General features: G+C 50.1%; 1 protein-coding gene across 3 annotated transcripts in view; it reads left to right on the top strand.

The window, feature by feature from the left end:
• DEGS2 (delta 4-desaturase, sphingolipid 2) overlaps positions 1-19,219 on the top strand; it is a 73,511-nt gene that overhangs the window by 30,630 nt on the left and 23,662 nt on the right. Inside the window, exon 2 of one of the 3 annotated variants that reach the window (XM_021099703.1) lies at positions 8,272-8,326. Coding sequence is in view for 1 of the 3 variants with exons in the window: in XM_021099700.1 (XP_020955359.1) it covers positions 10,854-11,064 (211 nt within the window). In the remaining 2 variants the exon portion in view is untranslated. Of the gene's footprint in view, positions 1-8,271; positions 8,327-10,640; positions 11,065-12,574; positions 12,887-19,219 lie in introns of those variants that run through there. The other 2 variants (XM_021099700.1, XM_021099705.1) reach the window with 2 other exon arrangements.

Here is a 19,219-nt window from a genome sequence, read left to right as displayed (position 1 = left end):
AAGTCCAGATGGGGACTGGCCTCCGGGGGTGGGGGGTGGGGGAGGGGTGGAAGGAATCGTTTCTTGGAAAGCACCCAAAGGAGCATCTTTGCATCCAGTATTAAACCCAGGAAAATGGCTCGCAATTTAGCATCAAAGGTATGGAAAGCAAAATGCAAAATGTAGGGTAATCAGACTCTCCGAGAGAGCGTCAGGTCCTGCTACAGAGGGCACTCACCCTCCACTCACCCTCCATGCGAGCAACGGCATTGCCAAAACCCCAAGGGACGTGAAATTGAAGCTAACTGATTTGTCTTGTTTTGTCCTCTCTCCACTCCCCTGAAAGGTAAGCTAAAGGTGTCCAGTGGGCAATTTCTTTTTTGTTTTGTTTTGTTTTTGTTTTTGTTTTTGGCTGACCGAAAGTAGATGGAGTTCTCCCGCCAGGAATCAGATCCAAATCATAGCTTCGACCTAAGCAACATCTGCAGCAACGGAGGATCCTTTAACCCACTGTGCAGGGTGGAGATGGAACCTGCACCCCATTGCTCCCAACACGCTGTGGATCCCACTGCAGCCACAGTGGGAACTCCCCATTATCATTTTCTTTAGTGTATTTTATTCCTTTTCTTGACTAGATCAAGTACTGGTATCTACTTTCAGTGTATTTTATTTTATTTTATTTTGTTTTATTTTATTGTCTTATTGTCTTTTTGTCTTTTCTAGGGCTGCACCTGCCACATATGGAGGTTCCCAAGTTAGGGGTCCACCTGGAGCTGTAGCCGCCAGCTTATGCCAGAGCCACAGCAATGAAGGATCCGAGCCGCATCTGAAACCTATACCACAGCTCACAGCAATGCCTTAACCCACTGAGTGAGGCCAGGGATTGAACTTGCAACCTCATGGTAGCTAGTTGGATTCATTAACCACTGAGCCACAACAGGAACTCCTCGATTTTTTTTTTTTTTAACTTTTTTTTTTTTTTTTTTTTTTTTGTCTTTTGTCTTTTGTCTTTTTCGTTGTTGTTGTTGTTGTTATTGTTGCTATTTCTTGGGCCGCTTCCGCGGCATATGGAGGTTCCCAGGCTAGGGGTTGAATCAGAGCTGTAGCCACCGGCCTACACCAGAGCCACAGCAATGCGGGATCCGAGCCGCGTCTGCAATCTACACCACAGCTCACGGCAACGCCGGATCCTTAACCCACTGAGCAAGGGCAGGGATTGAACCCGCAACCTCATGGTTCCTAGTCGGATTCGTTAACCACTGCGCCACGACGGGAACTCCTTTTTTTTTAACTTTTTAGGGCCACACCTACAGCATGTAGAAGTTCCTGGGCTAGGGGACAAATCAGAGTTGCAGCTGCCAGCCTACGAGACAGCCATATTTGCGACTTATGCCCCAGCTTGAAGCAGTGCCAGATCCTTAACCCACTGAGCAAGATCAGGGGTTAAACCTGCATTCTCATGGATACTGGTTGGGTTCTTAACCTGCTGAGCCACAACTAGAGCTCCTTTTCCATTTTTAAAACAGAGGAGTTCCCAGAGTTCCCATCGTGGCTCAATGGTTAACAAATCCAACTAGGAACCATGAGGTTGCAGGTTCAAAATCTGGCCTGGCTCAGTGGGTTAAGGATCTGGCATTGCCGTGAGCTGTGGTGTAAGTCGCAGACGCAGCTCAGACCTGGCGCTGCTGTGGCTCTGGCGTAGGCTGGAGGCTACCGCTCTGATTAGACCCCTAGCCTGGAACCTCCGTATGCCACATGGGCGACCCTAGAAAAAACAAACAAACAAAAAAAAGGCATCTCTACTTTTATTTGAATTAGTTCTACTGTTTTTTTCTTCTTCATTTTACACTTTTATCTTTAATTTCTATCCTTCTGTTTCTATTGGGGTTTTGTTGATGGTGTTTTTTACTGCTGGCTTGGGTTGATACTTATTTCATTAATTTCCATTTGCCCTTATTAATATAAGTATTTAAAGCTATATACTTCCATCTGAGGACTGCTTTAGCTGTTTACCTTAGGTTCTGATATGCAGTGTTTCAGTTAGGATTGTTTTCTACATATTCTGAAATTTCTTATTAATTAATTAATTTATTTATTTGTTTATTCTTTTGCTTTTTAGGGCCACACCAGCGGCATATGGAAGTTCCCAGGCTAGGGGTTGAATCAGAGCTACAGCTTCTGGCCTACACCACAGCCACAGAAATTCAGGATCCAAGCCACATCTGCAACCTACGAGACCACTCATGGCAGAGCCAGATCCCCGACCCACTGAGATCAAACTCGCATCCTCATGGATACTAGTCAGATTTGTTTCCACTGCACCACAGCAGGAACTCCCTACACATTCTCATATTTCAACTTGATTTCTTTTTATTTTCTAACCCCAAAGCAATTTACGGGGTTTTAAAATTTATTGGGAATAACATCTTTTGGTTTTGTAGTTTGGTTATTAATTTCTAGTTTGATTTACATTGTGATTAGAGAATGCTGTCTATTCTTTTTTTCTTTTTAGGGCTGCACCTGCAGCATATGGAAGTTCCCAGGCTAGGGGTCGAATCAGAGCTGTAGCTGCCAGCCTACACCACAGCCACAGCAGTGCCAGATACGAGCTGCGTCTTTAACCTACACCACAGCTCACAGCAACGCCAGATCCTTAACCCACTAAGCGAGGCCAGGGATCGAACCCACAACCTCATGGTTCCTAGTTGAATTCATTCCTGCTGCACCACAGCGGGAACTCCAGGAGTAGTCTGTTTTTAGGGTAGAGTTGGATATAAATTAAATCTATCTCAATAATTATATTATTTTCTTCTCAAATTATACATAATTTTTGTCCACATAACTGTGAGAGATGAATTAAAAATTCCTACTACTGATGGGCTTTTTATTCTCTCGCCTTGTGTTTCTTCCATTGTGCGAATGTGGATACTGTTTTATGTGATGCAGATTTTTTTTTTTTTTTTTTTGTCTTTTAGGGCCACACCCGTGGCATACATAGGTTCCCTGGCTAGGGGTCAAACTGGAGCTGTAGCCGCCAGGCTACGCCAGAGCCACAGCAACTCGGGATCCAAGCTGCGTCTGTGACCTACACCCTAACTCATGGCAATGCCAGATCCTTAACCCACTGAGCAAGGCCAAAGATCGAACCTGCAGCGTCATGGATGCTAGTCAGATTTGTTAACTGCTGAGCCACAATGGGAACTCTAACGATACCATTTTAAATAAAAACAAACATCAGGATAGATACACCAGTTTTTATCATATGCATGTGTGGATAAATAGATATATAGATAGATAATATATCATGCTAAGATATCATTGGTTTTAAGATCCTCCACTGATGTGGTAACAGCTTTTTTTGTTTTTTTTTTTTTTAGGGCCACAACCATGTTGTAGGGAAGTTCCCAGGCTAGGGGTCCAATCGGAACTACAGCTGCCAGCCTACACCACAGCCACAGCCATGCTAGATCCAGGCCGTGTCTTCAATCTTCACCACAGCTCATGGCAACACTGGATCCTTAACCTACTGAGAGAGGCCAGGGATTGAACCCACATCCTCATGGATCCTCATTGGGTTCATTACTGCTGAGCCACAACGGGAAGTCCAGTAACAGCTTTTTGAACAAAAGCAAAACCCTGCCCCATGCCACGATGCCCATAGAGGGTGGCAGTGGCCACGCCTGAGATGGAATTCGAAGGCAGCTTGGTTTTCTTCCCTCTGAGCCCTGCATCCCCGCCTGGGGCTGACAGAGTCCCTGTCCTCCTTTGGGCTGATGGGAGGAGGCGTCTGGTGTCATTGCCCGTGACTGCAACTGTGAGTGTCTCAGCAGGAGCCACCAGGGTGGAGAGGCTCCAGTTGTGTCACCCTGGATGCTGGCACCCAAGTGTCCATGCTGGGGCGGTTGGGGTGGGTGGCGGGTGGGGGCAGATGTCAGATCTGCCCCGCCTGGATGCTCTTCTTTCTCCAACCTCCTTTGTGAATCTGGGCATGGCTGACCCTAGCTGGAAAGCAAATCCTGACGGATATCACCGTATTAAAGTCTTCTAGAAGTTTCTCAGGAGCCCAGCATGGCCTGGTACCAACCTGCTGAGCCTCCTGTAGCGCCTGTGCACCAGCCGTCCCAGGGCAGCCCATCCTGCCCGCATCTCGTACTTGCTTCCCTCTGAGATTTTGCTGCTGCTGTTTCTAACACCTGGGCTGCCATCCTTCATCAGTTTTTTGTTTTTAATTTTATGGTCGCACCCACAGCTTATGGAAGTTCCCAAGCCAGGAATTGAATCTGAGCTACAGCTGTGACCTACGCTGCAGCTATGGCAACACCGGATCCCTTAGCCCACTGCATTAGGCCAGGGGTGGAACCAGCACCTCCCCAGCAACCCAAATTGATGCAGTTGAATTCTTTTTTTTTTTTTTTTTTTTTTGTTTTTGTTTTTTAGGGCTGCACCCTGCAGCCTATGGAAGTTCCCAGGCTAGGGGTCACATTGGAGCTGCAGCTGCTGGCCTTTGCCACAGCCACAGCCACACCAGATCCAAGCTGGGTCTGTGCCCTACACCACAGCTCACAGCAACGCTGGATCCTCCACACACTGAGCGAGGCCAGGGATTGAACCTGCATCCTCATGGGTGCTAGTTGGGTTTGTCACCGATGAGCCAGGATAGGAGCTCGCATTCAGCTTGTTTTTAATACAAGAATGTGACCTGAGTCGACTTACTGTTGAAAACTGCTGAAGGTGGAAATAGGACAGCAGAGATTGCTAAGGAGGTCATTTTACCGGTCGTTTGATCCGAGGTTTGACGGTTTATACATGCCCCTGGTGGGGTACTGAAGTCCCTTCAGCCTGGTGGCTTCTGTCATCCCTTGTGGGTCACCGGCCTTGCCTCTCCGTGGCTCCTAGTTTCACCAAGTGCGTGCACCTGCTTCTTATCTGGCCTTGGGCCTAGGATTCTGCTCTTGTCCCTGTGTCCTGGGGTAAAAACCCAGGATGTGGGACATGCACGGCGCCCCTGAGCTTGGTCTTGAAGGAAGACACATTTCCTCATCCTGCTCCAGAGCCCCCAGGAGAAAATCCCTGGGCTGGTGTCTTAGCCCAGAGCTCCTGGGGGCGGCTTCGCATTGGTCCCAAACTCATTCCCAGAAGGACAGGCCGTGCCAGTTCTTCCCAGCATCCTGCCCACAAAGGAGAAACTGAGGCTGGACGTGCAGGCTGAGTCTTGGTTTAGTGAGTGGCTGAGGAATGCACTCGGCCAGCACCTATTAGGCAACTACTGTGTAGGCTCTGAGGACCTAGAGCTAAGCTGACCTGTCTAGACCAAGGAGAACCACAGTCCAGGGAGGGGTCTGGGAAAGCTTCACCAAAGGATTGGCTTTTGGGAGCTCCTGCTGTGGCACAACAGGATTGGCAGTGTCTTGGGAATGCTGGTATGTGGGTTCAATCCCCAGCCCGGCACAGTGGATTATGGATCCAGCGTTGCCACACCTGTGGCTTAGTTATTGGTCATGCTATTTATTTATTTATTTTGTCTTTTGAGGGCTGCACCTTCGGCATATGGAGGTTCCCAGGCTAGGGGTCTGCCGGCCTAGGCCACAGCCGCAGCAATGCCAGATCCAAGCCGTGTCTGCGACCTACATACACCACAGTTCCTGGCAACATCGGATCCTTAATCTGCTGAGCGAGGCCAGGGATCAAACCTGCAACCTCATGGTTACTAGTCAGATTTGTTTCCGCTGTGCCACAACGGGAACTCCCAGTCATGCTTTCTGCTCTCACCTCCTGGATCAGGCTGTAACTGCACCCCACCCTTGGAGGGGGCAAACTTGGTTTTTTCTGGCAGGGCCAACAAGAGGCTACCTCTCCTCATTCAATCACCGACCGACTTGCTGGATACATTTGTTTCCTTCACTGTCTCAGTTTAAGTCCCCTCTGCTCACTGTAGAAGTGGGGGTTGTCCCTGATCCAGCCCCTCAGGAGCTGGCCCCAGGAGCCGGGACCCAAGAGGAAATGTTGAAGGAGGATTTGCTTTTTTTTTTTTTTTTTTGGCTTTTTGGCTTTTTGCCATTTTTTGGGCCGCTCCGCGGCATATGGAGGTTCCCAGGCTAGGGGTCGAATCGGAGCTGTAGCTGCCAGTCTACACCAGAGCCACAGCAACGTGGGATCCGAGCCGCGTCTGCGACCTATATCACAGCTCACGGCAACGCCGGATCGTTAACCCACTGAGCAAGGGTAGGGATCGAACCTGCAACCTCATGGTTCCTAGTCAGATTCGTTAATCACTGCACCACGACGGGAACTCCAGGAGGATTTGCTTTTTATTTTGGTCTTTGGAGGGCCGCACCCGAGGCACATGGAGGTTCCCAGGGGTCAAATCAGAGCTGTAGCCACCAGCCCACAGGAACGTGGGATCTGAGCTGAGTCTTTGACCTACACTACAGCTCACGGCAATGCAGGATCCTTAACCCACTGAGTGAGGAGGCCAGGGATTGAACCTGTGTCTTCATGGATGCTAGTCAGATTCAATTCCGCTGAGCCACGATGGGAACTCCAGGATTCACTCTTGAATGGATTTGTTTTCCAAGACTTCTAATGGCCCCTCTTGGAGTGCGTGTCATTGCCTACTTTCCCCCCACAGCTGCAGGGGTCCCTCCTAGCCGTCTGTAGCCCCAGCCGGCTCACTCCTTCCCGAGGCCACTGCCCCAAAGGAAACACCCCCCACCCCAATCCCCGCCTTGCTCGGGTCCTGTGATTCTGCCCTCCAGGGCCCTCTTATCTCGCTGGAGGGGTGGGATTGGGCCCCTCCAGCTGCCTGCGCTCCGGTTCTCACCTGCTGCAAGGAGGGGAGGGAGTGCGGGGGTGGCAGGGGCGCTGGGGGGTGTTTGGGACGGCTGGTTCAAGCACAGGTGCTCGGCTGGGCAGGCGGTTGCACCTGCCTCGGGGGCTAGGCTGCCCGTATGGTCTGGGATTCCGGACCATTGGTTGGGGCTCACGGGGGCATCCAGGGCGGGGAGAGGAAACCAGCCAAAGCGAGGGGCCATCGGGACCCAGCAAGGACTGGGGATGCTGATGGCCCTCTCAGCCAGCAGGGGGCGTATGGGCCAGGTCTTGGGGGCAGAGGAGGGCGAGCCCCAGCGATGCTGGCCCAGAAGTGGCGGCTAATTTTAAATCATTCAGTTAGATGGCAACTGAAAGAAAAATGCAAAACCTGAAAGTTGAGGCTTATGTTTTATTTGGTGACTACCGAGCACTGTAGCCTGGGAGGTAGCTCAGCGCTTCTCAGACAAGTCTGGGGAGCTGTTCCAAAGAGGGAAGCAAGGGGCAGGATACGCAGGAGTTTTTGCTGCAAAAAAAAAAAAAAAAAAATCCCCCTGTAGTTGAACATCAAAAGATGACTGCTAATTACAAAACCCAGGCATCTCAAGTTAATGATTTTAGTGCTTTTCTGTGGCACTAAAGGAAGATGGGAGAGTCTGGGCTCCTTAAAATCGTTTCTTTGATCTGCATCTTAACTGCCTAGTGTCAGCATCCAGGCCCCCCTCCCTCATCCCAAATTCCCCTCAGGGCACACAGTAGTGGGGGGCTGCAGGGGCTGATGGCTCGATGGCATTCTTTTAAAGGATCTAGGCTTGTAAACCTCGAACCGGGCAGAAGCATTAAAATAACAGCCCTGGGAATTCCTGCTGTGGCGGAAGGGGATTCTGGGATTCCTGATTGGCAGAAGGGTTGTCTTTGCACCGGACTCAGGTTCGAGCCTGGCCCAGCACAATGGGCTAAAGGAGCAGGTGTCGCTGCTTGGTCCCACAGCCTCTCCCCCCAGAAGTAATCCCTGCCCCCTCTTCTTTGGGAGCACCCTTCCAAGGACTTCTCCACAGCATTTGCTTAGGCAGGGACACACGCTCACACACACAGAGCAAGATGCCACACACACAGATGCACTCACAGCCACACGGACACACAGACACAGGGGGGCGCGCAGACACATGGGAACATTTTTTTTTCTCCCTTTTTGGTCGCCCCACAGCATATGGAGCTCCTGGGCCAGGGATCAGATCCGAACCAAAGTTGCTACATGGGCTGCAGCGGGGGAAACGCCGGATCCTTCACCCTCTATGCCGGGCTGGGGATCCAACCTGCATCCCAGCAGCAGAGAGATACTGCCATCCCCTTGTGCCACAGTGGGAATTCCCGCACATGGGAACCCTTGTGACGCGTAAAGAGCTTCGTCACCATACTCTGGTGTAGGTGTCTTTAGGCAGACACAGCTCTGGTGGTGAATCTGCGTACGTTTTATTTTTACAGGTTTTGCAGAAGAAACCCTGCCGCCTTTTCTGGCCCGCCTCCTGCATTTCAACAGGTATTTCACGTTTCCATCCCATCTTCCGCGCTGTGGGTGAGGCCAGCTGATACGTGCAAAGTGGCTGCGTCTGTGCTCTCCAGGGCTGATGACACACTGCCAGGGCTGTTGTGCTGGTGGTGATGGGGTGTGGTGTCCCCTGCCGCTTGGGATTCCGTAAGTTGCCCAGGGGGTGAGGGCAAAGCCAAGGAGCAGAGAAGTCAGAAGCCAGTGGCTGGACGGGGGCCCACCCTTGACCTTCTTGTCTGAGGACTTTGGGACTCTTGCGATTTGCATGGGCCACGAATATTAGCCCGGGAAAATCAACCATGTTAAGCGGAAAATAAACCCCAGAGAGACCCCCTAAGGGCAGGGCTCTCCCACACCCGGGCGTTTGGGTGTCTCTGAACACGTGGGGCCTGTGGACCTGCAGGTGCACCATTACCATTGCCCCCCATTCTGTTGAATTCTGGGGAGGTCTCCTCTTCAAAGTCACTGTACCCCCATGCAGGGGGACCCTAGCCCCAACAGAGTTCCCAGGAGCCCTGACTGGTTGACACTGATTTCCATGGTGTGTGTCTGTGTGTGTGTGTGTGTGTGTGTTGTGGGGGGAAGCTGAGCTTCCTGCCATCCTGCCAGCATCTCCCCCACCTGTCTCCTCCATCCACGGACCGGCGCCAGGTCCCCAGCTCAGGTGTTTCCAGTGAGCAGAGCTGGCAGAGGAGGCAGGTAGAGGCCTCACACCCTGAACAAGATCCAAGCTTCCGAACATGGCTCTGTAGGCCGTCAGGTCCAGAGCAGGCCCTGAGCAGGTGAACCTTGACAGGCCCCCTAGACAGGTGTGGACGGACACGGGAGAGGACGGAGCTTGCCATGTGCCAGCCCCTGTGCATGGCTACCACACTCTCACACCGGGCCTGGGCTGGGGATTGGGCCCTGGAGACCTAGAACCTTCCAGAACTTTGAATTGGAAGCCCCAGTCCCATGGAGCAAGCCAGATAGGCCAGGGGCTGGAACTCTGGCCTCCCGTCCTGCTGAGCCTCTGACGCCTCCACCGCCAAATGGGAGAGGGGCGCCCTGCTGACTGTTGGCCCAAGAGAGGTGCTGGTGTCGTCTGGAGAAGGGTCTGACTTCTGGCTCGGAGTTGGCTCCTGCCCATGGGGCTGACCCCACCTCCCATGCTCTGAACATCCACCACTCACACCCGATTGCGTCCATGTGTGTGGTTAAGACGCTCCCCACTGCCGAGTCAGGGCGGGTTTCTCCAGTTGGTTTTTTTGTTTGTTTGTTTTTTAGGGCCATACTTGCAGCATATGGAGGTTTCCAGGCTGGGGTCAAATCAGAGCTGCAGCTGCCGGCCTACACCAGAGCCACAGCCACAGCCACAGCCACGCCAGATCTGAGCTGCATCTGCAACTTACACCACAGCTCATGGCAACGCCAGATCCTTAACCCACTGAGCGAGGCCAGGGATTGAACCCGCGTCCTCATGGACACTAGTCAGTTTTGTTACCGCAGAGCCACAATGGGACTCTCTCTCCGGTTGACTTTAATTTTCTCCTTAAGCCATATATTTGAAAATGACTTACTCAAAGGAGTCAGGAATTAAATAACACGTGCTCTGGGGCTGGCCAAGGGCCCCCGAGGCTTCCACCAATCCTGTCAGCAGCCCAGTTCTCCCAGCTGACAAGTGTCCTTGACTGAGGGCCTACTATGTGCCAGGCGAGCTCTTGGGTGCCGCTCACACAGGCTCCTGCTTACAACCACCCTGGGAATTAGAGTAACTGTCTCCACTTTACAGGGGTGGGAACCCAGGCCCGGGGGGCGAGATGGCTCATCCAAGGTCACCCACCAGCAGTGAGCAGCAGAGCTGCCATCCCAGCTGGGTCTGTGTCTCGAGGCTGTGCTGCCGCTGGGGCAGAACGGGAAAGACAGTGATCTGATCGTGGAGGCAGTTGTTACGGCGTGACAGGCCGGTAAATCGAGAGACGTGTTGTTGGGGAAGAAAGAGGGAGTTTACTCAGAAAGCCAGCCGACCGAGAAAATGGTCGACGGGTGTCCTGAGAAGCGTCTTCTCTGAGCTGGAATTTAGCCTGTGTCTACACTGAGGCGGGAGAGGAGGAGTCTGGGTTCAGGCCAGGATGTGTTTGTTTCTTTCTTTCTTTTTTTTTTTTTTTTGCTTTTTAGGGCCACACCCACGGCATATGGAGGTTCCTAGGCTAGGAGTCTGATTAGAGCTACAGCTGCCACCCTACTCCACAGCCACAGCCATGCAGGATCCGAGCCACATCTGTGACCCACGCCACAGCTCACAGCAATGCTGGATCCTTAACCCACTGATGGAGGCCAGGAATCAAACCCACAACCTCATGGCTCCTAGTTGTATTCGTTTCCGCTGTGCCACAAGGGAGCTCGGAGGATGTGTTTGGTTCTTCCTGCTGCAGCAGTTCACAGGTGGGCCGGGTCAGGGTGTTCCCTGTGAGCAGAACAAAGGTGCTTTAGCTTAACATTCATTTCCGGGAAGCAGGGTTCGCAGACATGGTCCATTATGTGTAATTTACGCTCGCTTATAGGCAACATCCCTTTAGTGATTAATGAAAAAGAGCGCAAGGCTTCTCTCTCAGGGCGTGACCAGTGCCTGGCAGAGACGGTGGAGGACAGAGCCTCTTGCCCAGGCTCTCAGGTCCTGAAGCCTCTGGGAGGAGCCTGCACTTGGGCTTGGCCTGGGAGGGGTTGGGGAGAGATGAAGGAGGCGTCAGGTAAGAGATTTGGGGATGTGGGGAGAGGGTGGGGCGACAGCGGGATCAGCTGGAGCCGAGTGGGCAGACCTGCTCTGGGGGCACAGGGTGGGCTGGGGGTACACCGAGGTGGCAGAGTGTGGTGGGCCTGGCAGCCCGCTCCCGTCTTCCTTGCCCGGTGCAGTCGAGAAGCCTGCGCTCAGGCTGACTCCTGCTCCTTCACCAGTGGTTTCTTTTCTGTCTCTTCCTGGAAGCTTTTGAGATGTTTCTCTTCATTGGGGGTTTTCAGAAATTTCTCCAGGCTTTTCTAAATGGTGAGGTGCAGCTGTTTTGCTGCTGTTGCTGTTGACTTTGGGGGTCGCTTTTTAAGTAAAATGTAACATGGTGACTGCACACACTTGAGGAAAACAGCTCCAAGAATTTTCACGCTGTAGACACCTGTGTAAACTGATACCGGAAAGACGATCCCGGAATCCGGGTTCTTGTTCACGCAGTCGAAGAATGAACTCCGCAAACACACGGGCAGCAAGCAGGCAAAGTCTTTATTAAAGGAAAGCAAATAGCTCCCGGGGCTGCTGGGAGGGGGGAGAAGAGCCCCCTTCCCTATTGTCCTTTAGGGGCTTTTATTCCTTAAAGATGGGCGGGTACCAACGTGGGGTCCGGAAAGATGCGGTCTTCTCCCGTTGGCCTTGCTCCATCACCTATATCCGTCCTTGTCCAATAGGGGTCTTAGGGTTGGAAATGTCCTGTAAGTTTTATGGTTTCTCGGTCATTTTCTTTTCATTTCTTTTTATCAGTTGAGGAGTGGGCTCGAGAGTCGCATTTCCTGCAGTGAACAAAGTCTGGGGAACGCGCGCATTTCCTATAATAAAACAAGGCCTGGGGAGGTGTTGCTCCCTGGAGCCCTTAAGCTGCAAGTGTTAATCAATATCCACGTCAAAGCCTGTTGGGAGCCCAGCTCCTGTGCTGATCTACCTGAGTTAATATTCTGCCTCACAACCACTGTTCCAGTCCAGGTGTAGAACCCCCACTTGTGGCCCCCCCAGCAGGCTTCCCTGTTCCCCCCCCAAAGTAACAATATTCCAACCACTAACACCATTGATTCGTTTTGTCTATTCTTGAACTACATGTAAGTGGACCCATACAGTTTATATGCTTTTGTGTATTTTTAAAAAATAAACTTTAAGGGGAGTTCCCATTATAGCTCAGCGGTTAAGGAATCTGACTAGGAACCATGCGGTTGCGGGTTTGATCCCTGGCCTTGCTCAGTGGGTTAAGGATCTGGCGTTGCCATGAGCTGTGGTGCAGGCCGGCAGCTGCAGCTCCGATTCCACCCCTAGCTTGGGAACCCCCGTATGCCGCAGGTGTGGCCCTAAAAAAATTAATAAAGTTTAGGGAGTTCCCGCTGTAGTGCAGTGGGTTAATGAACCGGCTTGTCTCTGTGGAGGTTTGATCCCTGTCAGTTAAGGATCTGGCATTGCTGCAGCTGTGCTGTAAGTCACAGGTGCCACTCGGATTCAATCCCTGGCCTGGGACCCTTCTATGTGCTTCAGGTGCAACCAAAAAAGCAAAAATAAATCAAATAAGCTTTGTTGTTATTTAGACTTGCTCGTTTTTCCCCTGATGCCTTTTTTCTGTTGCAAGAGCGCATCAAGGCCACCATGTCGGACTCAGCGGTCACGTCTCCTCTGGCTCCTCTTGGCTGGGACAGGTTGCTCCTTGACGATGTTGGCAGTTTGAAGAGCACTGCCAGGTGTTCTGTGTAACATGGCTCAGCTGGGATTTGCCCGATGTCTTTCTCACGATTCGACTCGGGGTGTGGGCTGACAACGGAGAGCACAGGGTGAGGTGCCATTTCTTCTCGGCCCTCTCCCCGAGCCGCCTCCCTGCTGGTGTTGACTTTGATTATGCCACTGGGGAGTGTTTGTCTGGATTCTCCTTCCCGGGGTCCCTCTTCCCCCCACCCCGCCCCTTCCATGCTATCATCTTTGGAAGGAGGTCACTGCGCCACCCACACTTGGGGGATGGGGAGTTGTCCCTGAGGGCGGGGTGTCCGCCTATATTACTTAAATCTTCTGGGAGTTCCCGGCATGGCTCAGCAGTTACGAACCCAACTAGTTTCTCTGAGGACGTGGGTTGGATCCCTGGTCTCGCTCAGTGGGTTAAGGCCCTGGTGTTGCCATGAGCTGCGGTGTAGATCACAGATATGGCTCAGATCCCAGGCGGCTGTGGTGTAGGCCAGCAGCTACAGCTCTGATTCTCCCTCTACCCTGGGAACCTCCCTATGCCACGGGTGTGGCCCTAAAAAGACACACACACACATACACACACGTCTTCTGCTTGGGAGGTTTGCCTCGTCTTTGTTTATTTACTCATTTATTTATGTCAGAATGGACTCATGGACATTTCTTTAAGATGTTGGGCTGTAATCCAATGCCGCTTTATTCTTATTGACGTAGACTTGATTTATAGTGTGTTCATTTCAGGTATACAGCAAAGCCATTCGATAAGTATGTTAATATCCTTTTCCATAATGGTTTATTACAGGGGTGTTGAATGTTGCTCCCTGTGCTATACGACAGGATCTTAGTGTTCATCTAGCTTAGGTAGCGTAGTTGGTATCTGCTCATCCCAAACTCCCAACTTGCCCTCCCTCCCCTCTTTCCCCATAGGGTGGCATAAATACGTTTTCTACGTCTGCAGGCCTGTTTCTGTTTTGCAACTAAGTTCATTTGTACTGTAGTTTGGATTCCACGTGTAAGTATCGTCGTATGGTATTTTTCTTTCTCCACCTGCCTTAGCGAGTATGATAATCTCTAGGTCCATTTATGTTGCTCCCAAAAGCATTATTTCATTCTTTTTATGGCTGAGTAATAGTCCATCATATATACATATATATATATCTCACGTCTTCTTTACCCTTTCCTCTGTTGATGGGCATTTAGGTTGCTTCCTTGTCTTGGATCTGTAAATAGTGCTGCGCTGAACATAGAAGCGTGTGTACCTTTTCAAATTATGGTCTTCTCCGAGTTCCCGTCGTGGCTCAGTGGTTAACGAATCCGACTAGGAACCATGAGGTTGTGGGTTCGATCCCTGGCCTTGCTCAGTGGGATAAGGATCCGGCGTTGTCCTGAACTGTGGTGTAGGTTGCAGACGCGACTCAGATCCTGCGTTGCTGTGGCTCTGGCGTAGGCTGGTGGCTACAGCTCCGATTAGACCCCTAGCCTGGGAGCCTCCATTTGCCGTGGGAACAGCCCTAGAAAAGGCAAAAAGACAAAAAAAATAATAAAATAAAATTATGGTCTTCTCCCGATATATGCCCAGGAGTGGGATTGCTGGATCAGGTGATAGCTCTTTTTTTGTTGATAACCCTCCTACTGTTTTCCATAGGGGCTGCTCCAATTCACATTCCCACCAGCAGTGTAGGAAGGTTCCCTTTTCTCCACACCCTCTCCAGCATCTGTTATTTGTAGACTTTTTAATGGTGGCCATTCTGACCAGTGTGAAGCGATATCTCACTCTAGTTTTGACTTGCCTTTCTCTAATAACTCAATGCTCCTTTATTGTGTAGTTCAAATTGTTCGCGCTTTGGCCATTGGGAACTCTTTCAGTTGGCTCCTGTGTCCTTTGGTCATACACCTGCCACCGTGTGTGCATGTCATATACTGCTTACTTTCCGGCTCTGCAGGCTGCTCCAGGCTCATCTTGTATATGTCTTGCCCCAGTTCTACCATCTGCCATTTCTCCAAGGAGCGCTGGTTCTTTTCCTGGGAAAGGGTGTTAGAAAATCAAGATCACATGTGATCGTAGCCACTGCGATGCCCTCACTTCTAGGGGCTTTCAGCTCACAAGGCAAGGTGCTCTGTTACTAGCTCTCCATGAACCATTCGCGTCTGTGTTAAGCTACATGCAAATTTATATTGATGTCCCAGCCCCAGTCCATTACCAAGCATCTCTGCCTCTTGCCCTTGTTTATCTGTAACCTCCCACTCCCGACAGCGAGCAACCTGGCTCTCAGCACCTGCCACTTATTTACTTAATGGTTCAATTCCAGGATGCGTGCAGAGTGGTTCTAGAATTTATTAACACATGTTCCCCCGGGAAACAGTTTTATCCACTAGAGTACAGCGCTTTTCTCTTAGTCTTGCCAACTGCACACATTTCCAGTGTGTCTTGCGTCCAAACAGGCCCTTCAGTGAGGCTGTTTCATATGTTTCTAAGACAGTTAGATTCTGGAGTTCCTGTCGTGGCTCAGTGGTTAACGAACCTGACTAGTATCCATGAGGACACGGGTTCGATCCCTGGCCTCACTCAGGGGGCGTTGCCACGAGCTGTAGCATAGGTTGCAGATGAGGCCTGGATCTGGTGTTGCTGCCGGCAGCTATAGCTCCAATTCGACCCCTAGCCTGGGAATCTCCATATGCTGCGGGCACAGCCCTAGAAAGAAAGAAAAAAAAAAAAATTCCCTTGTGCATTGCCTCCTACCCCTATCTCTACCTGCCCCAGCACTGCTGTTGTTCTGTTTGTATTCTCAGTAGTTTTGTCTTTTTAGAATGTTCTTTAATTAGAATCCTACAGTGTTTTCAGACTGGCTTCTTTCACTTACCAGTATGCATTTAAGATTCATCCATGTCTTTTTGTGACTTACTAGCTTATTTCTTTTTATCTCGGAGTAACATTCCATGTACGGATGTAGCAGAGTTCCTGTTGCTCCGCGTCCTTTGAGGCATTTGACGTGATCAACGTTCTGGATTTTAGCCATTCTAAAGGGTAGGCAGTGGTATGTCATTATTGGTTAAATCGCATTCTCCTAATAACATTTTTTTTTTTTTTAAGGCCACACCTGAGGCATTGGGAAGTTCCCAGGCTAGGAGTTGAATTGGAGCCTGAGTTGCTTCTGTGACTTATGCCACAGCTTGTGGCAACGTCGGATCCTGAACCCGCTGAGTGGGGCCAGGAATGGGACCTGCATCCTCGTGGATACCAGTCAGGTTCTTAACCTGCTGAGCCACAACAGGAACTCCCCTAATGACATAAGATGTTGAACAACTTTTCATGATTTATTTGCTCTCTGTATATCTGTATATTTGTTAAATGAGTTTCTTGTTGACTTTTGAATTTAATTTTATTGGAGTGTAGTTGACGTACAATGTTAATTTCAGGTGTTCATTGTTAACCTTTTTAATAGTTGTATGTCTTAGAATCAAGTCTATTATCAGTGTGTGTTTTGCAAGTATTTTTCCCAGTCTGTGGTTTGCCTTTTCATTCTTTTAACAGTGTCTTTCCCAGACAAGGGTTTAAAATTTTTTCCTTCCTTCCTTTCTCTTTCTTCTTTTATCTTTCTTCTTTTTAGGGCTGCACCTGTGGCATATGAAGTTTCCTAGGCTAGGGGTCCAATTGAAGCTATAGCTGCTGGCCTACACCACAGCCACAGCAATGCTAGGTCCAAGTTGCATCTGTGACCTACACCACAGCTCATGGCAACACCGGATCCTTAACCCACTGAGCGAGGCCAGGGATTGAACCTGTGTCTCCGTGGATACCAGCTGTGGTCGTTAACAGCTGAGCCACGACAGGAACTCCTAAAATTTCAATCATGTTGAAACTATAGTTTTTCTCTCTTTCATGGATTGTACCATTGGTGGTGTATTTAAAAACTCGTCACCAAACCCAAAGAGATAGAGATTTTTTTCCTGTGTGTTCTTCAAAAAGGTTTATCATTTTGCATTTTGGTCAGTGGTCAATTTAGGTTAATTTTTGTGTAACATTTGTGTCTAGGTTCATTTGTTCTCTTGCATATGGATACCCAGTGGTTCCAGAACTTTTGCTGAAAGAGACAATCTTTTCTCCATAGGATGCCTTTGCTCTGTGGTCAAAGATTGGCTGACTCTATTTGTGTAGGGTCTATTTCTGGCCTTTTTTTTCTTTCTCTCTTCTTCTTCTTCTTCTTTTTTTTTTTTCCCCTGTCCTGCAGCAGATGGAGTTCCGAGGCCAGGGATCAGATCTAAGCAGCTGTGGCAACACTGATGCTTTGACCTACTGTGCTGGGCCAGGGATTGAACTTGCATCCTGGTGCTGCAGTGGTGTCACTAATCCTGTGACGCCACAGGGGCAAGTCTGCTTCTGGGCTTTCTGTTCTGTTTCATCAGTCTGTGTGTCTCTTCTTTCTCCAGAGATACATTGTATGGTACTAAGTCTTGAACTCTAGTGATACGATTGTCACACCTTTGTTATTGTGGTGCATGAGCTTGGGTTGGTTGGTTTGCAGGTAAAGATCCCACTCTGTTTAATACTCTAGGAACTGGCTGGCCCTGGGAAGAGCAGTCTCTTCAGTGTCGGCAAGGCCTCAAGATGTCAGAGCATCAGAAATATAAAAAGTAAATAGGGGAGTTCCCGTTGTGGCACAGCGGAAATGAATCCGACTAGGAACCATGAGGTTGCGGGTTTGATCCCTGGCCTCGCCCAATGGGTTAAGGATCTGGTGTTGCCATGAGCTGTGGTGTGGGTCACAGACGCGGCTCAGATCTGGTGTGGCTATGGCTGTGGCATAGGCTGGCAGCTGTAGCTCCGATTGGAACCCTAGCCTGGGAACCTCTATATGCTGTGGGTGTGGCCCTAAGAAGCAAAAATAAAAAAATAAAGAGAGAGAGAGAGATCTTGGAGTTCCTGTTGTGGCTCTGGGTTAAGAACCCAACATGGGAGTTCCCGTCGTGGCACAGTGGTTAACGAATCCGACTAGGAACCATGAGGTTGCGGGTTCGGTCCCTGCCCTTGCTCAGTGGGTTAACGATCCGGCGTTGCCGTGAGCTGTGGTGTAGGTTGCAGACGTTGCTCGGATCCCGCGTTGCTGTGGCTCTGGCGTAGGCCAGTGGCTACAGCTCCGATTCAACCCCTAGCCTGGGAACCTCCATATGCCTCGGGAGCGGCCCAAAGAAATAGCAAAAAGACAAAAAAAAAAAAAAAAGAACCCAACATGGTGTCCATGAGGATGCAGGTTCATTCCCTGGCCTTGCCTCATAGGTCACAGATGCAGCTTGGATCTGGCATTGCTGTGGTGTAGGCCTGCAGCTGCACCTCCAATTTGACTCCTAGCCTGGGGACTTCCATATGCTGCAGGTGCAGACCTAAAAAAAAAAAAAAAAAAAAAAATCCAGGATTTCCTTGGCGGTGTAGTGGGTTTAGTATCTAGCATTATCACTGCTGTGGCACAGGTTCGATCCTTGGCCTGGGAACTTTCACATGCTGCAGGCATGGCCAAAAAAAAAAAAATCCATACAGTTCATTGTTCTTGTCTGCTTTTTATCAGTATTGGTGCGTTTTGAGGGGCAGCCATGCTGCCGGGGGACAAAGCTGGGTCAAGTCCATGCGAGGATGCCAGGGGTTGTGTGTAACCAAGGGGGCGGGGCAGATCTTGTCTTGCTGGGAAGCTGGAGGGAGGGGCTTGTCTGCAGAGGTAACGGGTGATGACAGTGTTGCTACAAATGCCCCACAGGTGGCCTGGAAAAGGTGTATGTGTCCCTTTTTAGAGGTGGAGGCAAACTGGCTGAAAGGCTCCAGTCTGAAGAGACACTGAATAGCACATATCCCCAAATCTATAAGCGCCAAATATACACTGTTAACTGGGTAGAGCTGGTGACTTTAGAAATACTGGATATTGGGTCTGAGGCCTTAATGGTTGGACCACAGGGTGCATGTTGTGCCCCCACCAGGGGGCACCCTTTCTTTTCCCCGGTTTCAGAATAGGCAGAGTTGGGCTGCTTATCAGAGCAATGGAATAATCACCCTTCATTAATTAGGTTTTATATCATATAAACCTTTGCTCCCTGAAGGGCATGGTTTTAACACATTGGGTCATAGTAACAGTTTTAACTGGAGGTTTGTAGGGTCCCATTTTTATCAAGCTAATTTGTAGATGCCAAACACTTAATTTTAATGTATTATTCAGTGTATTAGATTTGTCGACTATGGAATATTTTAGGGCAACGAGTCCCGTGAATATGGGAAACTTAGGGAAGCTAAGTTAAAGTGAAGGATCTCGGAGTTCAGTCGTGGCTCAGTGGTTAACGAATCCGACTAGGAACCATGAGGTTGTGGGTTCGATCCCTGTCCTTGCTCAGTGGGTTAATGATCCGGCGTTGCCGTGAGCTGTGGTGTAGGTTGCAGACGCGGCTCGGAT

Source organism: Sus scrofa, chromosome 7 (assembly GCF_000003025.6).
Source record: "Sus scrofa isolate TJ Tabasco breed Duroc chromosome 7, Sscrofa11.1, whole genome shotgun sequence".
Lineage (NCBI taxonomy): Eukaryota > Metazoa > Chordata > Mammalia > Artiodactyla > Suidae > Sus > Sus scrofa.
This window is presented reverse-complemented; position numbering and strand designations above follow the sequence as displayed.